The 26,240-nt window shown below is 31.1% G+C and overlaps 5 protein-coding genes across 5 annotated transcripts; 2 read left to right on the top strand and 3 right to left on the bottom strand.

The window, feature by feature from the left end:
* Positions 1 to 8,789: 8,789 nt before the first annotated feature.
* On the bottom strand, positions 8,790 to 10,685 carry LOC108847944 (protein GRAVITROPIC IN THE LIGHT 1). The gene is made up of 2 exons (XM_018621325.2): positions 10,462 to 10,685; positions 8,790 to 10,283 (listed from the first exon to the last, which is right to left on the bottom strand). The coding sequence occupies exon 2, from the start codon at positions 10,222 to 10,224 to the stop codon at positions 8,971 to 8,973; it is 1,254 nt and encodes a 417-aa protein (XP_018476827.1). The 5' UTR covers positions 10,225 to 10,283; positions 10,462 to 10,685; the 3' UTR covers positions 8,790 to 8,970.
* Positions 10,686 to 10,970: 285 nt separating this feature from the next.
* Positions 10,971 to 12,023, top strand: LOC108845201 (3-phosphoshikimate 1-carboxyvinyltransferase, chloroplastic; the record flags this gene model as incomplete). The annotated part of the gene is given in 5 exon segments (XM_018618453.2): positions 10,971 to 11,093; positions 11,220 to 11,430; positions 11,523 to 11,584; positions 11,657 to 11,825; positions 11,828 to 12,023. Coding segments are annotated over 5 exon segments (612 nt in total), but the record flags the coding sequence as incomplete, so codon positions are not given.
* Positions 12,024 to 12,649: 626 nt separating this feature from the next.
* LOC108847748 (UDP-glucuronate 4-epimerase 4) lies at positions 12,650 to 14,446 on the top strand. Its single transcript, XM_018621076.2, has one exon. It carries the CDS (start codon positions 13,019 to 13,021, stop codon positions 14,324 to 14,326), a length of 1,308 nt encoding a protein of 435 aa, XP_018476578.1. The 5' UTR covers positions 12,650 to 13,018; the 3' UTR covers positions 14,327 to 14,446.
* LOC108847749 (uncharacterized) lies at positions 14,390 to 16,488 on the bottom strand. The gene is made up of 6 exons (XM_018621077.2): positions 16,116 to 16,488; positions 15,706 to 15,923; positions 15,477 to 15,620; positions 15,079 to 15,287; positions 14,720 to 14,978; positions 14,390 to 14,640 (listed from the first exon to the last, which is right to left on the bottom strand). Exons 1-6 carry the CDS (start codon positions 16,339 to 16,341, stop codon positions 14,512 to 14,514), a joined length of 1,185 nt encoding a protein of 394 aa, XP_018476579.1. The 5' UTR covers positions 16,342 to 16,488; the 3' UTR covers positions 14,390 to 14,511.
* A 5,961-nt stretch (positions 16,489 to 22,449) lies between these two features.
* Positions 22,450 to 25,298, bottom strand: LOC108844576 (uncharacterized protein At4g17910). The gene is made up of 16 exons (XM_018617857.2): positions 25,159 to 25,298; positions 25,016 to 25,079; positions 24,885 to 24,930; positions 24,612 to 24,745; positions 24,452 to 24,519; positions 24,283 to 24,355; positions 24,121 to 24,210; positions 23,964 to 24,037; positions 23,796 to 23,883; positions 23,594 to 23,720; positions 23,412 to 23,516; positions 23,221 to 23,344; positions 23,097 to 23,148; positions 22,967 to 23,011; positions 22,800 to 22,898; positions 22,450 to 22,717 (listed from the first exon to the last, which is right to left on the bottom strand). The coding sequence occupies exons 1-16, from the start codon at positions 25,197 to 25,199 to the stop codon at positions 22,565 to 22,567; spliced, it is 1,383 nt and encodes a 460-aa protein (XP_018473359.1). The 5' UTR covers positions 25,200 to 25,298; the 3' UTR covers positions 22,450 to 22,564.
* Between the last annotated feature and the right edge of the window lie 942 nt (positions 25,299 to 26,240).

Raw genomic sequence — 26,240 nt, 5'->3', positions numbered from 1 at the left:
TTGGTTTTAAAAAGATCTTTTCCACCAGAGTCGACTAACTCATCTTCTGAATTAATGTATATTTGTTTTCTATATGACATAATATAGCACATGATAAATTTATTCTTGTACAGTGTTAGATTTGTATATTTGGTGAAAATGATATATTTTATTTGAAAATTATTTTCATTATAGCTGTAAATAAGTTTATTTTAAAAACTTGCCTTAGGCCCCTATAACTCTTCGCACGGCACTGAGTCTAACCTTCGCAATGACAAGTTTTATCAAAATATAAAAGAAAAGTGGTGGATAAAACGATCCAATCATGTTTTTTCGGTGCAAGTGCAACTACACTAGTCATGTTCAGTAAGATATATTCTAAGCATTCAACTCCTGTTTCTATATGTATATCTATGCTGCAAGTGCAAATATGATCTACTATTAATTATATACAAATATGTATATGATAATATGAACGCACTAGTTTTTCATATTCTCACGCAAATGAAAATGAATACAAGCAGCTGTAGCAATGATAGACTGAAGATCGTTAAAATCTCGTTATCAAAAAGGACGTATATATATATTTTAAATGGAAATTAATCATCCACTTCTTATTATTCGAAAAGAATCTTTAATAATAAACCTTGTGCTCATATATAATTAACAACTTTGCCATTATTTATGTCTCCTCACTAAAATACACCTTACATCATTTATTAACTAATCATCTCTTGCCTAAACTAATTACATGGCATGTCATTGCCAACTAAAACTAGAATGTGATTATAGTATATGTTTGATTTTATGCAACTATAGTATGTGTTGCCATATTCAAATTGTATTTCAGTTTCAATTATCCAAAAATGGAAATAACCATTTTTTATCTCTATCCCAGTGACTAAACTCGAAATACACGAGATTGTTTGCTATATTTCTGTTGTACTATTGTATAAAATTTCTTTTATTATTAGTTAGCATACTAATTGTATTTTTGTATTTTATATTATATAATAATAAATATTTGTTTACGTTTGAGCTTAACATCTGCATCTTCATGGATCTGTGTAATCATATAATCAATCCAATGTTCTCTTTTGGATCTGTGTAATCATATAATCAATCCAATGTTCTCTTTGTCTTAATTTTTTTAATAAATATTGACTGGTAGTACAAAAGAAAAATAAAAAAGGAATTCCATAGTAAGTTCATGCAATCCCTTAACTTAACCTATAGTAATTAGAACGGGAAAACATAGTTTTATGTCCAGAAAATAATAAATTATGTAAAATAATATGTTTGTATTATTACTCTGTTTTTATATGTTTGAAAATATAAAATGTAAATGTTAATAGACAAAAATTATTAACTGATAGTACAAAAAAATCAAAAAGAAAGTCCCTAGTACATTCATTAATACCTTAACTTAAGGGACTAAGGTTTTTTTAATTGAGAAATCTTCATAATTATTATTGATAAAATGATTAGATCTGTTCATAATACAAATCCACTTAAATATATGATAACTTCTATGAAATATTATGCTAATTATTGTATGCTAAATTTTCGAGTCCATTAACATTTGCAGTAAGACTTTTTGATTACGATAACATAAATGCTGACAAAATAATTATTTTCGGTTAAGTTTAAAATCAAAATATTCATGTTTTTTTATGATTCATAAATGATACATGCATTTTTTAGGGACTGGGAAAATATAAATGATTCAATAATTATGTTCTTCTATAAAATTTTGGTACAGGACATTAATTTTGATTAATATTGTTTTTTGTATTTTAAAGGATATGCGACATTTATGATTGTGCCTAGACAATATAAACTCGATTATATTGTTAAAATCAAAATGTGTGCTATAAAAAAGTTAAACGCAATCTTGAGTGATTGTAAATACATTCAAAAATGAATGACATATTAAAATTTCTTTCCCATCCTTAACTTTTGCAATAAGATTTCTTTATTATAAATTAACATAAATGGTGATAGACATTTTTTTGACATCAATGGTGATAGACATTAAATTTGAAAATTTATATAATTCTTTCCAGTTAAGTTTGAAGTCAATATCATTTTTAATATATATACTTCCTTTAAATATGGATATTGTTGATGTGACATTTACCAATTTACAATCCATCAATTTCAAATTCTTGAGACTTGAGTCACTCGATTCAGCTATATAATCTTCATAGATATTAGGATTGAGCTTAGCTAACGAAATCTAGATATCATCATAAGTGATGAGAAAAGAGATCGAATCCAACAACCGAACAGTATTCCCTTATCTCGTGGTCCCTCAAAACGTTTTAGTAAAAACACACTTTTTGAAACAAAAAAACAGAATAAAAGAGGCCCATATGTATTTTGACTCATAATGGATATTAAGTTTGAGTAATGGACCTATTTTACAATTTCAAATTCCTAATCAACCCACTAAATTAGAAAATTCATATATATTTTACTTTTTTTTTCTTTTTTTCCAACCTCATATTATTTACTTCAGTTTATTTTTGTTCTTCTACAATTTGTATGCACTCCAAAACCAGTATAATTTTAATAAAATATATAACGATATAACTTCAATAACAAAACAATTACTGTTTATTGACCATAAAATATTATCGTTGCCCGATACTTCAGTAAACTTTTTTCTTGACCAAAAACTCCAGCAATGTTACAATTCCAAATTGGATCATTTTCTCTGCATTAATCTGTATATCAACAAACGTTACTTCTAGAGTTCCAATCTTTGTTAGAAAGGAAAAAATACTATGTAAGGAAATATTGTAACTTTTTGATAAGTATATAATGTACGATTTCTAAAAAAAAATCCTAACAATTTTGTGTAATTATTAATAATCTTTCTTAAAATTTTCTTTTTCACATATGAATTGAATACAAAAGTAAATTTTCACATATGTATTAATACAATTACAAATAATTTTCACATATGTAATAAAAATTATAAAATTAAATTTTCACATATGTACAAAAATAAATTTAGTAAATATTAATAAAATCCTGACTAATAATAATATGTTATATTATTTATAGTAATAGTCATACACATATGTATTGAATAAGTCAAATATTAATAAATAAAATATGAAATTCTCAAATAATATTATAGAAATATTAACAACTATTACAATTAATTTATTTTGTACAATTATATATATGTATGAGGTTTCAAAAGACTATTTTTATTATAGTCATTAATGTAATTTTGAATCAATCAACCTTCAACACTTTAGTTTATTTTTATTATTTACATTTATTAAATTAGACATAAATTACTAAATTATATTTACAAATTTAAGATAACAATCAGATTAAATGAAAATAACAAAATTAATCAAAATTTTGATCTATTGTACGAAAATATTATGGTTAAATCGGAAAAGATATAGTTTTATCTGATATATCAAATAATAACCAAACTAGCAGATATTATATATCCAAATCATACCTCTAATTATAATAACAAAATATTAATTAAATTAAATCATGCATATTAGTTATAATATAAAATACAAAATAATAAAAATTAAAATAAAATATTATTAATTATTATAATAGATTTACTTTGTAAACATTTATCTTCGTGCATGAACGCATGAAAATTACCTAATAAATTTAGTATAAGGTATTGATTTCTTATAATTAAAGTTTCCGTTTGAGGCCCGCAAAGACTTTGTTTGGCTGACTACGGTTTGTTCTCGATCGTTATCATTTCATATGTGTCGTTGTAATTCTTCTTGATGACAATTTGTTATAATTATAACAAATAGACCATTTCGTTATATATAGGTCAGTGGTGGTTGGATTTAATGAATCTGCTAAATGAATTATTGATTAGTTATAAATGTTTGATATATATGATGATTTAAACATTGAAACTTTTTGATGTAAAGAAGATATGAAAAGGTAAAGTTCAAAAAAAAAAAGATATGAAAAGGTTGCTAAGTTAAAAATTCAATTTTTTTAAAAAGTAGGTTAAAATTTACTTCTTGTTACTACGTAGTTTCATATAGAAACAAAACGGACATTTTTAATTATTATTTTGGTACGGACATTTTTAATTATTATTTTGGTTTGATAGCTCATGTATATTTAAACAGAAACTTTGTCATTTAATGCTTTCATACTGTATTACACACGTAACAGACTTACATCGATTTCAATTTAAATATTGACATTAGATTTTGCAATCATTTTACAATTAACTAGATTTTGACCCGCGCTTTTGAAGCGCGGGATATTTTACGATGAAAAATTTCACTAATAATTTAACAAATATTTTGGTAATTTTTAAAGAGTGTGTATTTAAACATTTTTGCATTTAAATCAGTATTTTTAAATTCAACCCGATTGTGATTATACTGGTTAATCCGGAGATCTGGCAATTCAATTTATGTTTTTAAAATATTCATATTAAAAAAATCACTAAAATCCGAGACTAACCGATTAAACTGATGGGAATGCCGATATTATAATCTAATTAGATTTAAATTGTAATAGTTTCATAATTTGTAATCTAATAATCAAAATTTTAAAGTTCACTATTTTTGCAATTTATGAATTATGACGTTTTTACAAAATTTTAAAGAGAAAATGATAGATATAAAATAACTAAGATTAATTATTGTATTATTTGGAAACATTGATAGTAATATAAAAATATATTGTTTGGAAATATTGATAGTAGTATAAAGAAATAAGTATATTGTTTGGAAACATTGATAGTAGTATAAAGAAATAAGTATATTGTTTAGAAACATAGATAGTAGTATAAAGAAATGAACATTAGTGATTTAATGTATGTTTAACTATATAAACTATAAAGGTGTATTTAATTTAAAAACTTACAAAATAAATGTTAGGTCCAACGAAATGTTTCTGTTTTAATAAGATAGATATGTTCACTTTATAATTTTTAACCCAATCACAGAAAATTTAATGTTTTCATACTAATTTCTTAGTGAACTTATTTTTAGTTTCTACATTTCTATCTTTTGTATTAGTGAAATGAAATTCTCTCTGTACAACTACTCAATAATATCATTTTGAAAGAAAATAACAGAATCATTAAGATTCATCAACTAAAACACTGGAATGGAAATGTTTTTAGAATTTAGAGTTTCATATATTGCAGAACTTAGTCTTGATTGAAGTTTTTTGAACGTCTGTTGATTGAGGTTTCTGTATAAGAATGTAATAAATAATTGTGATTGGTTATAAATTAAGAAAATAAGGTAAAAAACCCCATGCACACAAAGTCGGATCTTTAGTTCAGTCAAATATTGTTTTTCTTTACGGAATTTTCACATTAAACCAAAAACTAAAAACATAATCAAATTACTAGAAAAATAAGAAATAAAAAAACTTAAAAAGAAGATTCGTGAAATCGATGCAAAACATAACTAAAGTGCCGAGTGTAGAGATCACATTATTTTCCACACATTTGTAACACTTTTCACTCGATTGTATCGTGTTTTATTATATTTACCAATATTTTTTTATAAGAAATACACATTAGTCGTCATAGTCTACATCAATTTTGCAACATGTCCAACAATATTTAAACTAATTTATTTAGATAGATACTAAAAACAATATGAATTTTTATGAAATCTTTTTTTTTAAAAACTTGAACTAGAGAAAACCGGGTTTTAATATCAAATTAGATCATTTGTTTTAGCGCGTTTGACCGGTGTTTGATCGAGTTTACCAGTTTAATTCAAGTCCGGTTTTTAACCCGACACGGAACCAACTATAAGATTATGATCTTTCGGTTCGACCGGTTGATCCGGTTTCAAAATACTGCAGTTAACATAAACCCATCCATCCAAAACACCTATCACATCACTTGAAAAAATTACAAAAAATATTAGGCTAAGTCATTCCTATCAAAAATAAAAAAGTTCCCACAAGATATCCAAACTGAAATAATCTCACTTGCTGGTAAAGTTTCAAGGTCAACCATCTATGATAATATGTGATCGCCTACAACATTACCTCACGCCGCCAAAACAACAAGGTGTACCAATAAATGGAACTCTAAATTTTGACCGATTAACCTCTCGTCTCACCAGATACGAGGATCTAATGAATAGATGTTTTAACTCCGGTAACCCAGAAGCTCACTATGTCAAAAGCATATAAGAATATTTTCATCAAAATAACACTGATGTAGGGCTTCACATCATCTTCACTTGGCTACTAAAGGTTCATATCTAAATGTGTTCTACTTTTATGGCATACTAATATTATGTAGAGGAGAAATGGATATCGGAAAAAGATATTTAGACAAATTAGAATGGTGACAATGCGAAACTAGGGATGATAAGTGTTTGTAACAAATCAAAACGTTTCTCCACGGTATATGTGTCGAACAACTACTTTGTTATGTAACAATACTGAAAACAGTGAAATCGACATTACATGTTATCCCAACAAAAACATGAAAGGAAGCAATTTATGTTGTTATTACAAACAAATGAGGATTTTTTTAGTCGTCTATTAAAATTTATCTTTATTATAAGTTTTTGGAAAAATTCTATAAAAATACTCCAACTAAATTTTGTTAAGTTTTTTAATATCCAGAGTCCAGACTTTTTCACTGTCCAATTTAATACACCAACTAATTATTTTGCTTATTTTAATACCCAAACTTTTAAAACTGTACCCACTTTAATACTCACACTTTATTTATTTTAACAAAAAATACTAATAAGTTTCAAACAAAGCTTTAAAAAATCTCGAAAATCCTAAGAAAAAATATTAAAAATTCTAAATTTATTTTAAGATTTAGGAAAGAAGGTAGATAAACCATGAACAATTATTGTTTTTAAAAAAATAATGAATTTGAATAATAATAAAAATTTCGTTTTTTATTTCAGAAAACAAACTAAATACAATATTTAAAACTTAGAAATTTTACACTATTTAGTTACTTTTATTTCTCAAACACCAAAAATTTAGAATTTTCTGAGTTTGTTTTGTAAATTTTAGAAATTTTAAAAAATTTTGTTTGAAACTTATTAGTATTTTTATTAAAATAAAATAAATTTTGGGTATTAAAGTGGACACATATTAAAAAGTTTGAGTATTAAAATGAGCAAAATAATTAGTTGAGGTATTAAACTGGGTAGTGAAAAAGTTTGGGTATTAAAAAGTTTAACAAAATTTAGTTGGAGTATTTTTATGGAATTTTTCCTAAGTTTTTGGGACAAATATTTTTTCTTTCCTTTTACTAAAATTTAAGCAATGTTTGTACCACTTTTTTCTTCTTAAAATAATAAAATTAATAAGACATTATCTAATTCTCTAACATTGTCTACCAACATGTAAATAAAAATGAACGATAATAACACAAAGACATTATTGTCAACATGTAAGTCTAGTGCAAAATATTAAACATTTTCTACAATGGCAAAAAAATTGTTATATACATAACAATCAAACAAACACAATAGTTCAATATTTTAAAATAAAATACACTAAATCATCGTAGCAAATTAATATAAAGAAAAACACATGAAAAACAAATCAATAGGAAAAACAATAATAACTGTTTTGCACGTATCTTAGACAAACCCCTAGTAATAGGATAAATGTGAGTTTACTCTATTTTTACTAAAGATTATTTCATTCATTTTATTTACTATTCTATTTTTCTCTAAAATATAATATTATTGGCTTATAACTTAACAATATTAAGGTTACTCTATTTTAGAAAAAAATAGAATGAATAACTGGAAATTGTTTAAGTTTCAATTTTTGTTGTTACTTATCAGTGGTAATAAGGTCCAATTAATACTCACATCTACAATTAGTACGATATTGGCAGTGATAGTAGTAGCATATTTTATAACACAAACATGGATTTCTATGAGTTTATGGTCTAATGTTTTATGGTTGTAAAATAACTTTTAATATATTTTATAAATTTTAAATTAAGTGGTTTTGGTCTAATGGTAAAAGATTAATAGCTGTGAATACCGTAATGGGTTCGATTCTTCTTGACCACTTAGAATGTCTTAAGTAGTAAGAAAATACAGATTTTGCGAACTTCGTGGTAAGAAAATATAGATTGGGCTTAGAAAAACTTCTGGGATCACACCTCGATTATAAAAAAAATATTTTTATAGATTCTAGATATATTATTCTTGTTGTCTTTAATTGACGTATGTAATTTTTACTGGAAATTCAGTTAAGCAGTCGCTATATTGCAAAACAGTATAGTCATATAGTGATTCTCCCGTCCAATTTCAAACATAACAAAGGGATTAGGCTTAGCGCTTTTGGCTCGACATGAAGATATTAATTTTTTAAAATATATATAGAAAATTTTGAAAGAAGAACGTGGATCGATTATTTTGAGTTTGACAGCTTGTCGTAAATTTCAAGTAATCATTGTACTTTTCAGCTGATCCCACTTCAATTCTTATTTACGAAAATGAACACTGTTTTGATATTCAGAAAACATCCAATAATCAAATAATAACAAGATAATTTGTTTACTAGATTAGTTTGAAAAATAAAAATTCATTAAAACGTAATTATTATTAGAAATAATTTTCTTACTTGTGTTAATAATTTTTCTGACCTAAAAATATTGGTCCCATAGTAAAAAATTAAAAACATGATAGCTAATTCATTGGGAGTTCTGCCAAAATCTCAACTTGGTAACATGTGATAGCTGATAGTATAATTTAAGACATGCACTTTGTTTAAGCACTCACTTTGTTCATGATTATAATCTGAGATATTCATGTATCTTAACAACATTAGGCCAACATTTATATATGATAATAAACTTCTTTTTGGTTGGGAGAATAAATATCTCGTTTGCTTATGAGTTCTGAACAATTACATGCAAGCTTACTGAAAAATACAATTTATAACAAGCAGAAAAAATAAAAGTTGCACAACAAAGTGGGAAGCTTTAGGACAAGACCAGAATCTCCTTCATTCAACGACCTTAACACCTGAGACATAAACTCGGCTCTGAATCACACTTCCACCAATCCAAAACCCAGGCATCACCATAAGACCAACACTTGGGCTCTCTCCCTTTTCATCCACAACTATGTTCTTCAAAACACTTTCCATGTACGAATCAGAAAACTCACTACCCTTTTTCACTTGAAAGATCTTTGCAGCTGGGTCAAACGAGTAAGCCAGCCTGTGCAATAACCATATAGACTTTGCTAGTTTCAAGAAGGCCTGGTAAAACGCGGTCCTCGGGTGGCCACCTCCTGCCACGTAGTCACGCTGGTCTAGGTTTCCAAAGAAAGAAGCTTCCATCTTTGGGTGGATCAAGATGAGATACTTGCTCTTACAGAACTTACCAAAGTTGGAATCAGGGTTTGTAGCCAGAGCATCTAGTGGATCCATGTCTTTCAGAGCAAGAAACTGAGGGAAGAAGGTGTCAGTGTCATCCGAGTCTAATGAGAAAGTTTCCTGCTGAAACCCACTGAACATCCTCTGGCATATGTATGATTCAAACGCATATTTCTTGTGAGGCCTCTTGGCGTAAGCAACATGAGGCTCAATGGAATCAGCTGCAGAATCAAGATCCCATCCCGCAGCTTTCATCATGTTGATCAACGGCTTTGAGAAATCATGAACAGCTTTAGAAGCAGCTTCATAGGTAGATACAAAAAGCTCAATGGTCAAGTCAGGAAACTGCAAATCACCAGAAGATTCATTAGTGGACGACGACATTCCTCTTAGCTTAAGATTCTTCTCGAGCTTGAGACGTTTCTGATTAGCTTCCTCGATCTTGTGCAACATCTGAGCGATCTCAGAGTCCTTGTTCTGAATCTCAGACTGAAACTTCTTAACCATGACCTCATAAGTCTTCAACAGACTCTGCTGTTCTTGGATCTCCGCAGCTAAACGAGAGTCTTTGGGAGAGACGCACACAGGCTTGGGGTTGTTCTCTCTGTAAACATGTTTCAGCTCGGAGAGATTCTTGAGTTCAGAGATGACAGCCTTGTCGGCTTCCTGGATCTTGTCGGGGTCGTAAGGAGTGTGAGCAGATTGGAGCTGGATGTAAGCAGATTTCAAAGAAGAGATGTTTCCAAAGAGGTTGGAGATGAGTGCTTCCATAGCTTCAGGGTTCTGGTTGATTGATTGTTGTTCCATTGGTTGTGGTTGTGGATGGACCTTCTGGTTGTTGTTGTTGAGTTCAGTTTCTTTCAACCCACTTGGTAGCATACTTGAAAAACCACCTAACAGAAACTGAATCTGTCTCTGTTTCAGACAAAAAAACTCTCCTACAAAAGAATGGTCCTTTTTTTAATCTCAGACAAAACTCAACTAATATCTGTCTAGATCTCAAAGTGCATCAAACCCTAAAATATCTTTTTTCTCCCTATAGATCTTTAACCATTTTTAACTTCCCTAAAAGTACACAACTTTCTATAATCTAGAGTACAAAAAAAAAAAAAAAACCTGGATTAGATTTTGTGTCTGTGTGTATACAGTATGCAGACAGAAGAAGCTTCGCGGTGGAATAATGTTTTTAATCAGCTTTCACTCCACGTAAGTAGAAGAAGACGAAACATCAAGCTCTAAGCCGGAGATGTAGCCGGAGGTGAAGGTGATACAGAGGGGGAAAGAAATATTCTTTTGTAGGAAGTGAACGATAACGAAATGGTAAAGGCTCAATCAATCAATACTTGCTTTGCTCTCGGATTCTAAACCAGATTGAGGGTTCCCAATCGCCGTGGTTTGTCCTAAACCGAACTTCAGATCGGTTCGGTTATTTGGGTTTGTTGGAAAAATTACACCCCGGTTTTGATTATGTTCCAGTGTCCCCGATTGGATTGGGATTAAACCGGGTTGACAGTTTCGAATCGCCGTGGTCAACCTAAACCAAATCTTTATTAAGGGCGGTCAGAATTCTGCACTTTTCTGAATTAGATTGACAGAAGAATGACTGATCCAAGTGGAAAAATTGATTCAGGTCGCCTGGTAATGCTTACATAGAAGGTGATGCTTCTAGTGCTAGTTATTTCTTGGCTGGTGCTGCCATTACTGGTGAAACTGTTACTGTTAAAGGTTGTGGAACAACTAGCCTGTAGGTAACACTAAGTTCATAATGAAATTTGATTAGCGTAATGTTCTTTTTAAGGCTTTGATTAGTTGTGTGTAACATATGAAGAATCTAAGCTTAATTTTCCTGTTTTTTTTGGTGATGAATCTCAAAGGGAGATGTGAAGTTCGCTGAGTTTCTTGAAAAAATGGGATGTTAAGTGTCCTAGACAGAGAACAGTGTTACTGTGACTGGACCACCTAGAGATGCTTTTGGAATGAGACACTTGCGAGCTGTTGATGTCAACATGAACAAGATGCCTGATGTAGTCATGACTCTTGCCGTTGTTGCTCTTTTTGCAGATGGTCCAACCACCATTAGAGATGGTAAGTACACAATCTAACCATCTAATTGGGAGTTTTTAAGATTTGTAGTCACTTAGTTCTCCTCTCATCCAATATTTCTATCACATATATAGTTTCTAGCTGGAGAGTAAAGGAGACAGAAAGGATGATTGCCATTTGCACAGAGCTTAGGAAGGTAAACATTTTTCTCACTCTCTTGGTTTTATGTGCTCAGTCTAACTTAAGTTATGCATAATTTTGCGTTCAGCTTGGAGCTACAGTGGAAGAGGGTTCTGATTATTGTGTGATAACGCCACCAGCAAAGCTGAAACCGGCGGAGATTGATACATATGATGATCATAGAATGGCAATGCCATTCTCTCTTGCAGCTTGTGCTGATGTTTCAGTGACCGTCAAAGATCCTGGTTGCACCAAGAAAACTTCCTTGACTACTTCCAAGTCTTTGAAAGAATCACAAAGCACTAAAAAAGAAACTAAGCCCATTTGTCCTTTCTTTTAAGATCCAACTGGATCTGTTGCCACTGTAAGATTATCGAAAACAAAAGAGTATTAAGTTGTGTATTTTGCTTGTACCTGTACTGAGTGAGTGAGATGCTTTTTTTACTATAGCTTAACCGATTCCTTTATTATGTGAATAGTAAACCGGCCAAACCCATACTGTCCCAGCCCTTTTTGAGCCCAATCTCTAATTTAACCCCATCCTTATATTAAATCTTAATTCCAACTTAGAACAAGAGGGCTTCACTGTCTCACTCTTGTTTCTTGTGTTTGTCACGGAGTTTTAACTGCATATGAGTATGGAGACAAAAGAGTAGATCTAAGAGTAGATACATCTGAAGGAGGGACAAGGGCATGGGGACATGTTCTGCCAATTCATAAAGGGAAAGGAGTGGACATGTTCTTGTCTTATGTAATCAAGTTCTTCACATGGGGTCTTTGAGTGCCATTATAGCATTCATTCACTTTCACCTTTTTTTCTATTGTCCTACTCCAATTAAAATATATAAACATCGTACGATTACATAACCATTTTTGGGTTTAAAACATTTAAAAAGTTGGTTTCAGTAAAAGACTAAACCATGATTTATCTCAACCCTATTTTGCTATACATAGGAAGTTTTATATTAGGCTCATTTCTTGGAAATATATAGTAATTATTTACAGCAAAACTCACAAAATTGATGGCCCTAAAATCTCTCTCACGAAAATAGATGTGACGTGAGGCTTCCCTAAAATCTTGGAATATTATTTCACACCAATCAACTCCGTTCAATTCATGACAACAAATCTTTTCAAGGATAAAAAACTCTGCAGTTAAATATGACTGTCAATCAATTATTCTACAAAAAGAAGACTCTCTTTCTTCTTCTTCTTCTTCTTGATTTGGATCTCTAAATCACCAATCCCCCATGTTCAGATTTATAATTCACTCTTAAACACACCCTGTAACCAATCTTTGATCCCCACAAATAAATATTATTAAATAAACGATTATATTGGTGTTTAAGCTTCTTTGATTAAACCCCTTCAAGAAACCTGAAGACTCTAAGAGTCTGTCATAAAAACTTAAATAGAAAAGAGACAACAAGACGAAGAAAGGTGTTCAAAGATGTCTCGTCTCGACGACATACCATCAAGCCCAGGCAAGTTCAAGATTGACAAATCTTCTTACTTCAACCGTCTCAGGTTTCAATCATCTCCCACCAAGTTCGCATTCGTCTCCTTCCTCCTCCTCTGTCTCATCTCTTTACTCTTCCTCCGATCTCCATCGTCCGTTAACCCCTCCCTGTCCGACCCATCTCGCCGCTCACTCCGAACCTTCACCTACGGAGGACCCGCTTGGGAGAAACGCATCCGAGCCTCTGCTCGAACCCGAACCTCAAGCAACGGAATGACCGTCTTAGTCACCGGAGCAGCCGGTTTCGTCGGTACACACGTCTCCTCCGCCTTAAAACGCCGCGGAGACGGCGTCATCGGCCTAGACAACTTCAACGACTACTACGACCCTTCTCTGAAACGTGCGAGACAAGCTTTGCTAGAGCGAAGCGGCGTCTTCATCGTGGAAGGAGACATAAACGACGTCGAACTCCTCCGTAAGCTCTTCAAGATCGTCTCCTTCACTCACGTTATGCACTTAGCCGCTCAAGCCGGAGTTAGATACGCAATGGAGAACCCTAGCTCCTACGTTCACAGCAACATCGCTGGACTAGTCAACCTCCTTGAGGTCTGCAAAGCGGCTAACCCGCAACCAGCTATCGTCTGGGCTTCCTCTAGCTCCGTCTATGGACTCAACACGAAAGTACCCTTCTCCGAGAAAGACAGAACAGACCAACCGGCGAGTCTCTACGCCGCCACGAAGAAAGCTGGTGAAGAGATAGCTCACACTTACAACCACATCTACGGGCTGTCCCTTACAGGACTAAGGTTCTTCACCGTGTACGGACCATGGGGAAGACCAGACATGGCTTACTTCTTTTTCACTAAAGACATTCTCAAAGGGAAGTCCATATCCATCTTCGAGTCAGCGAACCACGGGACGGTGGCTAGAGACTTCACTTACATAGACGACATCGTGAAGGGATGCTTAGGGGCGCTTGATACGGCGGAGAAGAGTACAGGAAGCGGAGGGAAGAAGAGAGGTCCGGCGCAGTTGAGAGTGTTTAACCTCGGGAACACCTCGCCGGTGCCGGTTTCCGATCTGGTGAGTATACTGGAGAGGCAGCTGAAAGTGAAGGCCAAGAAGAACTTGATCAAGATGCCACGAAACGGCGACGTTCCCTTCACTCATGCTAATATCAGCTTAGCTCAACGTCAGCTTGGGTATAAACCGACCACGGATTTGCAGACCGGGTTGAAGAAGTTCGTGAGATGGTACCTGAGTTATTACGCCGGCGAGAAGAAAGCCGCCGCGAGATGATTTCGTGTTTTGTTTTTGAGTAATTATATTTAATTAATTTATGTTACTTGTATGGTACGTAACTGTTGTAGTAAATTTGATTCATCTCCTGTCAAATAAAACAATGTTAATTTTCCAACACGTAACTGTGATTGATCACCTATAGATATTAAACAAAGGATAACAAGTAGTCACTGTAAACAAGTTTAGAAATCGTATTTAGTTCTTCCACTACCTAGAACAAGACACAACATATCTGGAATGTTCGAAGTAGATTTGTGGAAGTTCCATGCCTCTAGCATTAGTCGTTTTCTTGATCCTTTGAAGTGAACAATCTGCGTTTTTTATAGATATATCGATTAACGAGAATATGATGTATAGATTTGTGATGTTTTTTGGAGTTTGTGAGAGTACCTTGACATCTAATGGCATGCCATGAAACTGACCAGCACCTTCAGGAGGTGTCCAGTTGTATAAAGCACATGGTAAGAATAGTACTGAAGCTCCAGCTATTTCTTGTGTGAAAGCTTGTGGCTTTGTGAATCTCTTAGCTTCAAATGAAGGATGAGATCTGACAATCCATACCAGAGCCAATTGATCGCCAAGCATACGCGATGCCTTCATGTATTTGGTTTTGTAAGCTTTTAAGACTTGTTGAAGAAAATCTTTAGCCCTGCATAAGACATCCTGATTATTCAGATACTTCTTCCAAAGAGACAATTGTTATTTTTTAAGTGTAGGAGATTTTGGTTAATGAGGAGAGAAAAGCCAACCTTAGGATCCCTTCACGGGTGCCTCTCACTGCTATAAATCCTGAGTTCAGAGGTTGATCTTTATTGTTCCTGAACGTGAGAGCTATATGGAAGTCTGGATGCTTGTCAAATACAGTCTCGATGTTATCAACCACAGCTATATCAGAATCAGTGAAGATAAAATGGTTTATCACACCATCATCCTTCTCAAGCTTCATCTCAAGAAAGGTCTGCAAAGTAACATTTTAAACAAGGAGAATGCACCACCCAGTGAGCATTCATATTCTCTCTCAATAACTCAGATACAATAAAAAGGAAATATTTATGTGGGTCCTAATAGAAATGGATGCCAAATAAAATAAAGCAACAAATATATGTATTCTACCTAAGGTTATTATTAGTGGTGATATTGCTCTTACAATGTAAGACATGATTCTTTGAAGCATCAGGTTACCCCGTGCATAATCACCCGGAATAGGCTCTACCATCACGTTGCTTGCTTGGATGGAGAGATGAGAAGCTGGATCAGTCAATATGACAACATTACTCTTGGGCATACTCATCTACATAAACAAAAAATGAAAAAAAAACATAAATTTTCATCAGATATCAAATGCAGTAGCAAAGAAAAATTCACCAAAAGGTTACCTGAATGAAGTAGGCGAATGCGTTTAGAACAGCCATCGTCCTCTCTGGCTTGCTATATGTAACATTCCCAACAACAGAAACCACACCGGAGGATTTCAAATCACCAAGGGATGATGTGTTATTATAGAGAGTAAACACTGTGACAAAAGAAACGCCATTTCCAGCAGCACCAGACACATGAGAAGTTGTAGTGTGAGTCTTGTTCAGAGCCTTAGTGCCTAAAACAAACATAGACAGTGTACCAAGTTACAGCTTCTTAAATAACTTTTCTAAAACATTGGCGTAGTATCTGTGTATTATTCTTGCCCTAAGTTCGTGACGACGACATTGCTCAGATCTATACCTTTCCTCAAAACACACAAATCAATTTCAAACCTGTGCCTATAAGAGCTTATCTGCGAACTACTAACCTCGGCAATGCAATCTATCGGGAAAGCCTAGTCCAGCAGCAGGAACGAGCACGAGATGATCTAGTTTCTTGCTACGAGTGCTTGGCGCTTCGTTCTTATCCCTAGTCGAAGAGTAATCAACAAGTGACGAGAGGTGAGGGAGAACAACGAGCACGGGGACAAGCAATAGAAACCGACGCCATCCGCTGCAAGATCTTAGGCTCCGATAATCTCTCCGGGAAACCATTGATCGTATAAACAAACTCCGATCAATTGAAATCAAATTTTGGATCCGAGGAGATGATTGATACGATCAAGCTCAAGTTCGGTGCATGGGCTCAGGTTGGGCTTAGTTGGGTCTTTCTCGGAACAGCATCAGATATAAGATTAAAACTACATGACGGTTACTTGAAGAGTTAATGAACTGTGTGCCAGGGAAAAGGGTCTTTTTCAACCCGAACAATTACTATCGTGCTAAATACTATCTGAACAATTGATCAGTGCCAAATATAACATCAACTCAATTATAATTCAAAAGTACTACCTAAACTTTTTAAAACGTACCAAAATCTACATTAACCGTAATATAAGTTAGTCAACCGTTAAAAAAACAAAACGACGACATTTTGGTTTAATCCTTTTCTAAAAAAAACGTATTCATTCTAGGATTCGAATTCGTGCATTGATACACTTTAAAATAGACACTAACCATTGAACTAAAGTAATGTTGGATATATTATTATGAATTCGAAAGTATATATACTACTATATTTCTTCATCTTCCCCAAATAAAATTTTGGTGATAATTTTTTCTCATTTCTATAAATATATTAAAATGTTTTATAATTATCATATCTTTAGTACACTTATATTATACTAAAATATAAATAATAAAATATTTGAAATGATGCAAAACTAAATATACTTAAAATTTTGAAACTATTTATAAAGTTTTCTTATATAAATTATTGTAATTTTAAAAATTTGAATGGTAATTTTTATTTTTTTAAAATTAATATAATATATTTATAGTAATGGAGTAATATAATAAAATTTTAAAATTACAATAATTTATATAAGAAAACTTTATAAATAGTTTCAAAATTTTAATTATATTTAATTGTGCAATTTAAAATATTTTATTTTAATTATATTTTAGTATAATATAAGTATATTAAATATAAGGTAGTTAAAAGAATATGTTAATGTATTCATAAAAATAAGAAACAATTATCACCAAAGTTTTATTCAGAGAGAATATGAAGAAGTATATATCAAAAATTTACTTTAGTTCAGTGGTTAGAGTGTCTCTTTTAAAGTGCACCAATGCACGGATTCGAATCCCAAAATGAACATATTTTTTTAAAAAAAAAGATTAAACCAAAACAAAGTTGTTTTGTTTTTTTAACGGTTGGCTAACTTATTTTACGGTCAATTTAGATTTTGGTACATTTTAAGAAGTTATGCAGTATTTTTGAATTATAATTGAGTTGGAGTCGTATTTAGCACTGATCAGTTGTTCAGGTAGATTTTGGCACATTTTAAGAAGTCTAGGTAATATTTTTGACTTATAATTGAGTTGGGGTCGTATTTAGCACCGATCAATAGTTCAGATAGTATTTGGCACGACTGAAATTGTTCGGGTTGAAAAAGACCATTTTCCCGTTAAAATAACACATCATATACAAGAAAGATTCAGACTTAAGCAAATTAATCAGAACCGAAAAACCAAACCATACCAAATCAAAATTATCCGATCCAAAAACCGAACTAGTAAACAAAATAACCCCAACAATTTATCTATCTTAAAATATTACTAATACACAAATCAAGTTGATAAACGAATGAGAACTTTAAATACCTAAAATATAATATATATTTCAAAATATTACTTATATATATCTATACTATTATTTACGAAGTGATTTTTCGCAACAGAGCTCTCACGTTAAAAGTTAGACTGGTTAATATCGTTTATATTCTTAATGAATAAACATATAAATTATCCATAAAATAAAAATGAATTTTAATTTTATGATCAGGAACTATCTATACTATTATTTACGAAGTGGTTTTTTGCAACAGATCTCTCAAGTTAAAAGTTAGACTGGTTAATATCGTTTATACCCTTAATGAATAAACATATAAATTATCCATAAAATAAAAATGAATTTTAATTTTATGATTAGGAACTGATTAAAATTAATAATGATAAGAATTATCCAAAATTTAAAATATATTTTAAAATAAAAATTTAGAATGATTAATATCGTTTATATCCTTAATGGATAAATATATAAATTACCTACAAAATAAAAATGAACTTTTTGATTACATAAGTAAATAAAATTAATAATGATAAGAATTATCCAAAATCTGAAAATCTGTTTTAAAATAAAAAATTTAGAGTGGTCAATATCATGTATACCCTTAATGAATAAAATATAAATTAACCACAAAATAAAAATGACTTTTTATCAGATAAATTATTAAAATTAATATTAATAATAATTATCCAAAATATAAAAATATATATTAAAATAAAACAAACTTATAGTAATCATATTATTATAATAAAAATATATATTTTATTTATTTCAATCTAACAATAAATGTATTGATCCAACTATTATTTTTTGTAAGTAATTTTTTTATTATTTATGTTTGAATAGTATAGATGAGCAAAATATATGTAATGGAAAATATAAATAATGGAAAAGAAATGGAAAATATGAGCAAAATATAAGTAAAAATAAGTGTACAAAAAGTGATAAAAAGTATAAGATTTCAAAATCAAAAATATTTTTAATATGTTAGTGTTTTCAAAAATTTAATACAATAATAGCATACATATTTTAATAAAATATATAAACTAATAAATATTAGTATGAAAATTGTGCCTGCATATGCGGGTAAGATACCTAGTATATTTTAATTAACAAAAACATTTAAAATTATATTATAAATATAAATCCAAATCATTTAATTACACTTAAACCGAATACCGAAATATTCACATCTCATTATTTAAAACTTTTTATTTAAAAATTTAAGATATTTGAACATCTTTTAGAATTTGGATAATTCAGATATTTTTTACTCAGATGATTTGAGGGTTTATTCTTAAGTACTTTTAAATAGATTTATTACATAAATAATCAAAACCAAACAAGGCTCGGTAAATTTTTGGGTATTTGCTGATTCTTGATATAATTTCCGAACCAAATCTAATGATTATCGAACCGATCCGAACTGATTTGGGTGGTTACTGAAGTCTAAAACCGAAAAACTCAGATTATCTAAATGACCCTGCGGCCATGCCTATTCACAACACTGTGATTGACCAAAAGAGAGCTTCCTTCATAACATCCAGGTCCCAATTACGTGACATTCGCATGCAGTGTTAACGAACTGTGTGCCGTTGAAAGAACACATCAGATTTAGTAAAATACTAGATTCTGATCCGCATTTTGAAATGACGGGTATATTTTTATTTTAATCTTTTTAAAAAATTAATTTTTGTATTTGTGTTGTTTTTTATAATCATATTTGTCTTTAGTATTAATTTAATTTAATATACTTTTGGTAACTATATTAAATATGTCAAATTGCATAACTATACATTTATGTCATATGCATTTCAAAAGTTATTTTTAAACTATATTTCTAAAGTTTGCAACGTATTATATTTTTTATTAGTTACCTAACATAATTGGTTAAATATATCTGTATCCTAAAAACCTGAGTCGGAATCGACCCAAAAACCAAAGTCTCACACTCTGTTAGACCTGACTTATATACTTGAACGGGTCTTAAAATATTATATCTGAAAACCAATATTAAATCCAGCCCGCACTGAAAACCGAATTTTTTTGAAAAATATTTGAAAAATTAATCTTAATATATATATATATATATATATACATGTAAATGGGTTAATATGGTCTTCACTTTGCTGATTCTTGATATAATTACCGAACCAAATCTAATGATTATCGAACCGAACCGAACCGAACTGATTCGGGTGGTTACTGAAGTCTAAAACCGAAAAACTCAGATTATCTAAATGACCATGCGGCCATGCCTATTCACAACACTGTGATTGACCAAAAGAGAGCTTCCTTCATAATATCAGGTCCCAACTACGTGACATTCACATGCAGTGTTAACGAACTGTGTGCCGTTGAAAGAACACATCAGATTTAGTAAAATATTAGATTCTGACCCGCCCTTTGAAAGGACGGGTATATTTTTTTATTTTAATCTTTTAAAAACTTTAATTTTTGTATTTGTTTTGTTTTTTATAATCATATTTGTCTTTAGTATTAATTTAATTTAATATACTTTGGTAACTATATTAAATATGCCAAATTGCATAACTATACATTTATGTCATACACATTTCAAAAATTATTTTTAAACTATATTTCTAAAGTTTGCAACATATTATATTTTTTATTAGTTACCTAACATAATTGGTTAAATACATATGTATCCTAAAAACTTGAGTCGGAATCGACCTAAAAACCAAAGTCTCACACTCTGTTAGACCTGACTTATATACTTGAACGGATTTTAAAATGTTATATCCGAAAACCAATATCAAATCCAGCCCGCACTGAAAATCGAATTTGTTTTTTAAAAATATTTGAAAAAATAAATCTTAATATATATATATATATATATGGGTTAATATGGTCTTCACTAATTTTAAATAAAATCACATTTAGTAAATATTTTTTAATCGAATAACCTATTTAAAATCCATTAAATTAAATGAATTTATATGAATATTTATTTCTATTAAGAATCCACTTAAACCCCGTTAAATCTTATTTTAATATTATGTGTTTTGTTAATTAATAAATTTAATGTCTATGTAAAATATTTAAAATTTGAATAAATTAATTTTTGGTTGAATAAATTTCAATTTTTCGGGTGAGATGTAAATTATATTCTTGTAGTATGATAATGATTTTTGAAAAAATTTGATATTATAAATAACATTTAAAAATTATAGTGAAGTACACGTGTATTGTTGCAGTTATTTTCAAAAGAATCGGGACAGTTTTCACTTCACAAAGCTTAAGTCATCATCATCATCTCAAATGAAGTTTGGTCACAGAAATTTTTTGCCCCCGACATGGATTACGTCTTCACCATGAGACCTCTGTCACTTGCTTGCACCAAATGCAGCATTTTAGGATGATAACTGGAAAAAAAAACTGGAAGAATTTGTAACAGACCTTAGGTTTGTTTTAAAACAGAGTATTCTTGTCATCATTATCACTCTGCTCTAAACCAACCTAACCATTTTGACCGTTCACCCAAAGAGAACCTTCGCTGCATAATCCCTTAAATATAGTAAAAAGGAAGAATTATTTTTACCCGTGAGAAAGATTAAAATAAATCAATGAATACATGTTATGAAGGAACAAACGTAACCGTTTTGTTACAAGAAAAACGTAACTGTTATTGTTAATTAGAAATAGAACATGATTAGTGTTTAAATAAGACTAGATCTTGACCCGTGCGACCGCACGGGTATTAATTTTCTGTTTTATTTTTATATTTATTTATACTAAATGATGTATTTGTAATTTGATTATTTAAAATTAACTACGTTAGGGATGTGTATTTAGATACCCACTGATTCGGTTAAAAATCTATTTGGATTTGAGATTTCCGAATTTGATTCGGGTCTTTACGGGTTCGGTTCAGATACGGATAACCCGTTTGATTTTTTTTTTAATTTTTAAAATTTATATATACTTTAAAATTCTCAAAACATATAAATTTAAGTAATGCAAGCCAAAATACATAAACTAAAAAAAAAAAACTTGTTGAATTTCAATATTTAAATGGAGAATAAATATATATTTTAAATATTTTTGGTGTTTTGATTATTGTTTATCTACTTTATATGTTTATTTTGACTATTTTTTATATTTTCAAATAGTTTAGACAATTTTATATTGACAAAAAAAAACTTTAAAATAGCATTAATTGTTAAAATAAAAAACAAAATACATTAATCTAACTGAAAAATATAAACATTAAAATAGGAAATAAAAAACATATTAATTTAACTGAAAAAGACAAACATTAAAATAGGAAAGAAACAAAACAACATTAATTTAACTGAAAAAAAAAGATTAAAATAGGAAATTCAATTTAATTCTCAATGGCATGCCATTGTAAATAACTTCAAAAACTTTGGGGTATTTTAAAAGAGTACTTCTCTTTTAATAATATAGATATTTTATATAAAAAGATGAATAAATTGTTGGACATAACATTTCTCAACTGGTCATGATCTTTTTTTAACAGTATTGATTTTGACTTCACAAGCCTATTTGACCAAAAAGAGCTTCTCTCTCTCTCTTCATATGCGTTACAAGCAGGTCCGAATCAATTACATTGTTGTTAAAAGACCAGTAAAGAGTTTACAAAGATGTTGTAGTATCCTCTTACCAGTACTTTAACCGGAAACCAGAGAAATGAATGGTTCCGATAATAGCACATAAAGCAAAGGCATAAACTGTTAATATCACAAGGGAAGCTAGTGGAGGAGCAAATATGGTATCTACGGCCATGTTCACCACTCCTGTAAACACATTTGCCTGTAACAAAAACAATGACTCCGCAGAGAATCAAGACTCTGTAAACACTTTGTGAGAAATCAACTGATAAGAAGAGACTTACAAGAAGAAAGGTAGCTAGAAGATTCTGGTCAATTGCTTCTTCAAGTGATGAGAGTATGTTCATTGGTATATAACTCGAAAGCATGAATATACCCAGCGCCTGAAAAATCAAAGAACACAAAAGCTCATACCTCTAATCTCAAAGACAAATCATGAACTTAGAGAGACCTGAAGATCTTGAGCGAGAACCCAAGTAACATAAGGCATGTTGCACTGCACAAGATTAAAAAAAAAAAACAACTTTCAACCAGTATTATCCCATAAAATGCTTTTGAGCTATATAAGTGATTATCATTACCGTTCGACGGGATATCCTCTCGACGTAGTTGTCAACAAGTAAAGTAACAATCCTGAGACAGACATACAAAGATGCTTATGAGTGAGTGATACATTCATAATGTGATATTATGTTGTTTTCTTACCATAATATAAGAGAAACGAGAAAGACTCTAGCGATTGAGCTCGTGGTGCTTCGAGTATTGGAATGTTTTGCGTAAAAGAGACGATAGCCTAAGTCTACGCCGAGAAGGTACATGCCCCAATAACCTGAATCAGAAGAAAGTTAGATGCCACAATATCAAAAGAGAGTAACCCCACCAAATCAAAACCTTACCAAGGGTGCTATATACTCCTTCCTTGTTCTTGCTGATGAGGTTATCTCCTCTTTCATCGGAAAGTAGGTATGTATTCAGTCCACTAACCAACCATGTTTGGTACCCTGAGCTCAAAGGAGGTTGAAGATAGTTAGGACTCTTTTATCTTGTGATTAAAGAGGGAAGTAACAGTGGAATGTACCTGCAAGAACAGCGAAACCTAGGACTCCACAGTACTTAGCTGGTATGTTAACAAATGATGTGAGAATTGATATGGCTGCAAGTGTAAAGAAGAAATTCCAGTGCTGTCCATACTCCGTAACGTGGACCTTCACACACAGTTTAGAACAACAAGGATTAGAGTTTGTAAAGCGCTAAACATCAAGGAGCAGAGTTTTCTTTACCTGATAATCCACACCTGAAGTGGTAACTAAACGAATAAACCCGAGTAATAGCAGAGGAGCAGTTGCCTTAAGTCCACTAATCCAGTTCCTGAATCAATGCACGCAAAAAGAGTTGGTCCAAGTTTACATAATGCTGAACCACTAACAAAGTAAGGAGAATCACCCAACCCTGATGAGACGTCTCTAGCTTGCCGAGAAACTATAGCATTAGCCAACACAAAGGAGCCAACCCCAAGATCCATCTGCTTTCATTTCAAGTTGCTAATCACAAGTATAGAGCCTAAAGGAAGACAAAAATGCGATTCCTGACATTACAAGAACATACCAAGCTTGTACCGTAAGTCTCTGTCTTAGCATACCTCCTCGGAAAGATAGTGAAGTCAACAGCCAAGATACACAAGCATGTAATTAGCATCTGCAACAAAGAGAAACCCCTTCAGAGTAAATGGAAGATAAAAAGCAAAATCAAAAGTGTAGTGTTGTATACCAGAGCAACTCTATAAGAAGATACGTTAGCTCTAAAAGAGAGAGACTGTCCTCTCTGCAACCCTGAAGAGGATCTGGAATCGTATCTTATTTTTTTAGTTTCTTTACAAAAAAAAAAGCTACCACAGGATTGTTACTGAAGGCAAGTGAAAATACAAGAAAGTTTCTACCTTTTGGCAGACACAGTAAGAACAAGCGACAACAAAACTACTCCATGATAAACCCATTCTGACAGAACCTACGACAATAGTAATTATCAATCAGTTTCCATGATCATAAGACAGACAGCATTATTACCGAGCTAAAAAAAAAGGGAGCGGGAGCACATACGGTGAAGAACAAGAGCATGGGGAAGACAATGAGGATGAAGTCCAAGGATATAGCATAAGTGTAAGTCTTCCATTGTCTGGAAACAACAATCTCATCGTCGTTTTTCTTCGATGAAAGTGATTTTTCATTGATATCTATTAACACAAAAATAAAACAACTTAGACTAATCCAACAAATAGCAAAAACGGAGATGACTTTAATGGTGACTGCTGCTGCAAAGCAGAGGGCATTAGCAAACTGTATGGTCCAGAAAAGTGAGAAAGAGCAACGAACCGGTTCTACAGTGAAAGCCAATGGAGTAGCGAATAAGAACCAAAAGCTGAAACAAACAAACGTAATCATCATTTTAGAAATTGAAGAAAATCAAAAGTAATGAGAGCATAAGAAGAAAAAAAACAACTTACAGGGACAATGGTTAATAGTGCTGCGATTTCCAGAATTGATGATCCATCTAGATTGCTTACGAATCTGCAATTATGTAAGAACTACAAAATCAAACAGTGCAAAAAAATATAAAGGGCGATGAGAAAATGAGGGAAGCCTTTACTGTTCTTTGAGATGCTTGTTTGGATTCAGAGACGAATCCATCAAAAGTTCAAAACTCGATAGACAGAGGAAAAAAAAAGAAGATGTGAACTTTGGTGAGTTCTTCTAGCTCATTGACTTGAATTACGAACCGGCCGGTTCAATTAGCAGGTCTGGTTGGTTGAAGAACAAACCAATCATGCTACCTTTGGATTCCAGCATTTAAAAATAGTCTAAATCTCTCAAACAGCACTTTTTAAATTTTTGTCACAAAAATAATAATCAAAAAATAAAATGATTAAAATAACACTTTTTGTTTTGAAAATTTTAATATTTACTTTAAAAAAAAAAATTTGAATACATTATTAAAACGTCACCTCTTAACTTTAAATCATAAGTCTTATGTTAATTAACCCAAGAGTTGTAAATGCATATTTACCCTTCAATAAAACTTTTTTGGTCATTTTCTTTTTTGTGATATTATTTTTGTGACAAAAACTTAGTTTGGTGCTATTTTGAACTTTTTCTCTTTAATAAAATATTGGGTAATTTTAAATTAAATATAATAAATACTATTAATTTATATTTAGATGTTCGGATACCCATTTAGTTTTCTATTCTGTTTTGAGTTTTTTTATTCATCTCTTACGATAAATCTCTAGATTACTAGCCAATCCCACTAGTATTATATTAATTGATATTCAATATCTTTTAAAAAAATATAATAAAATTTTACCAAACTATATTAAGTTACTAAAATAAATAAATAAAATATAAATAGTTACAAAAAAATAAACTAATATTATTAATGTCGTCAATAAATTAAATCCTAAACTATAAACAGACGAGAAAAATCAATTAAAAGGAATGGAATTGAAAACTATGGGTGCACAATATGAGTTTTAACAATTTAACTTACAAGTTCTATTGATTTTAAGCTTAAAATTGTAGATTTTATTATTTTTGTGGGTGCACCACCCTTTGTCCACAATGTGCCTTCGCCCCTGGTTCGTTGGTGATTACAACAGTATCGTTCGTTATGTTTCACACTAGACAGTTGTACTCGACCATCACCTTATGCTTAAAAGCAGCAGTTTTTTGGGC

This window comes from Raphanus sativus, chromosome 3 (genome assembly GCF_000801105.2).
Source record: "Raphanus sativus cultivar WK10039 chromosome 3, ASM80110v3, whole genome shotgun sequence".
Lineage (NCBI taxonomy): Eukaryota > Viridiplantae > Streptophyta > Magnoliopsida > Brassicales > Brassicaceae > Raphanus > Raphanus sativus.
This window is presented reverse-complemented; position numbering and strand designations above follow the sequence as displayed.

Coding starts and splice junctions, on each gene's coding strand:
- LOC108847944 (XM_018621325.2), bottom strand. CDS start 10,224: ATGCTACCAAGTGGGTTGAAAGAAACTGAACTCAACAACAACAACCAG.
- LOC108847749 (XM_018621077.2), bottom strand. CDS start 16,341: ATGGTTTCCCGGAGAGATTATCGGAGCCTAAGATCTTGCAGCGGATGG. Junction 15,621..15,705: donor CATTCGCCTACTTCATTCAG/GTAACCTTTTGG, acceptor TTGTTTATGTAG/ATGAGTATGCCCAAGAGTAA. Junction 15,288..15,476: donor AAAGAATCATGTCTTACATT/GTAAGAGCAATA, acceptor GTTACTTTGCAG/ACCTTTCTTGAGATGAAGCT.
- LOC108847748 (XM_018621076.2), top strand. CDS start 13,019: ATGTCTCGTCTCGACGACATACCATCAAGCCCAGGCAAGTTCAAGATT.
- LOC108844576 (XM_018617857.2), bottom strand. CDS start 25,199: ATGGATTCGTCTCTGAATCCAAACAAGCATCTCAAAGAACA. Junction 24,746..24,884: donor TGGCTTTCACTGTAGAACCG/GTTCGTTGCTCT, acceptor TTGTGTTAATAG/ATATCAATGAAAAATCACTT. Junction 23,884..23,963: donor GCTAGAGACGTCTCATCAGG/GTTGGGTGATTC, acceptor GCATTGATTCAG/GAACTGGATTAGTGGACTTA.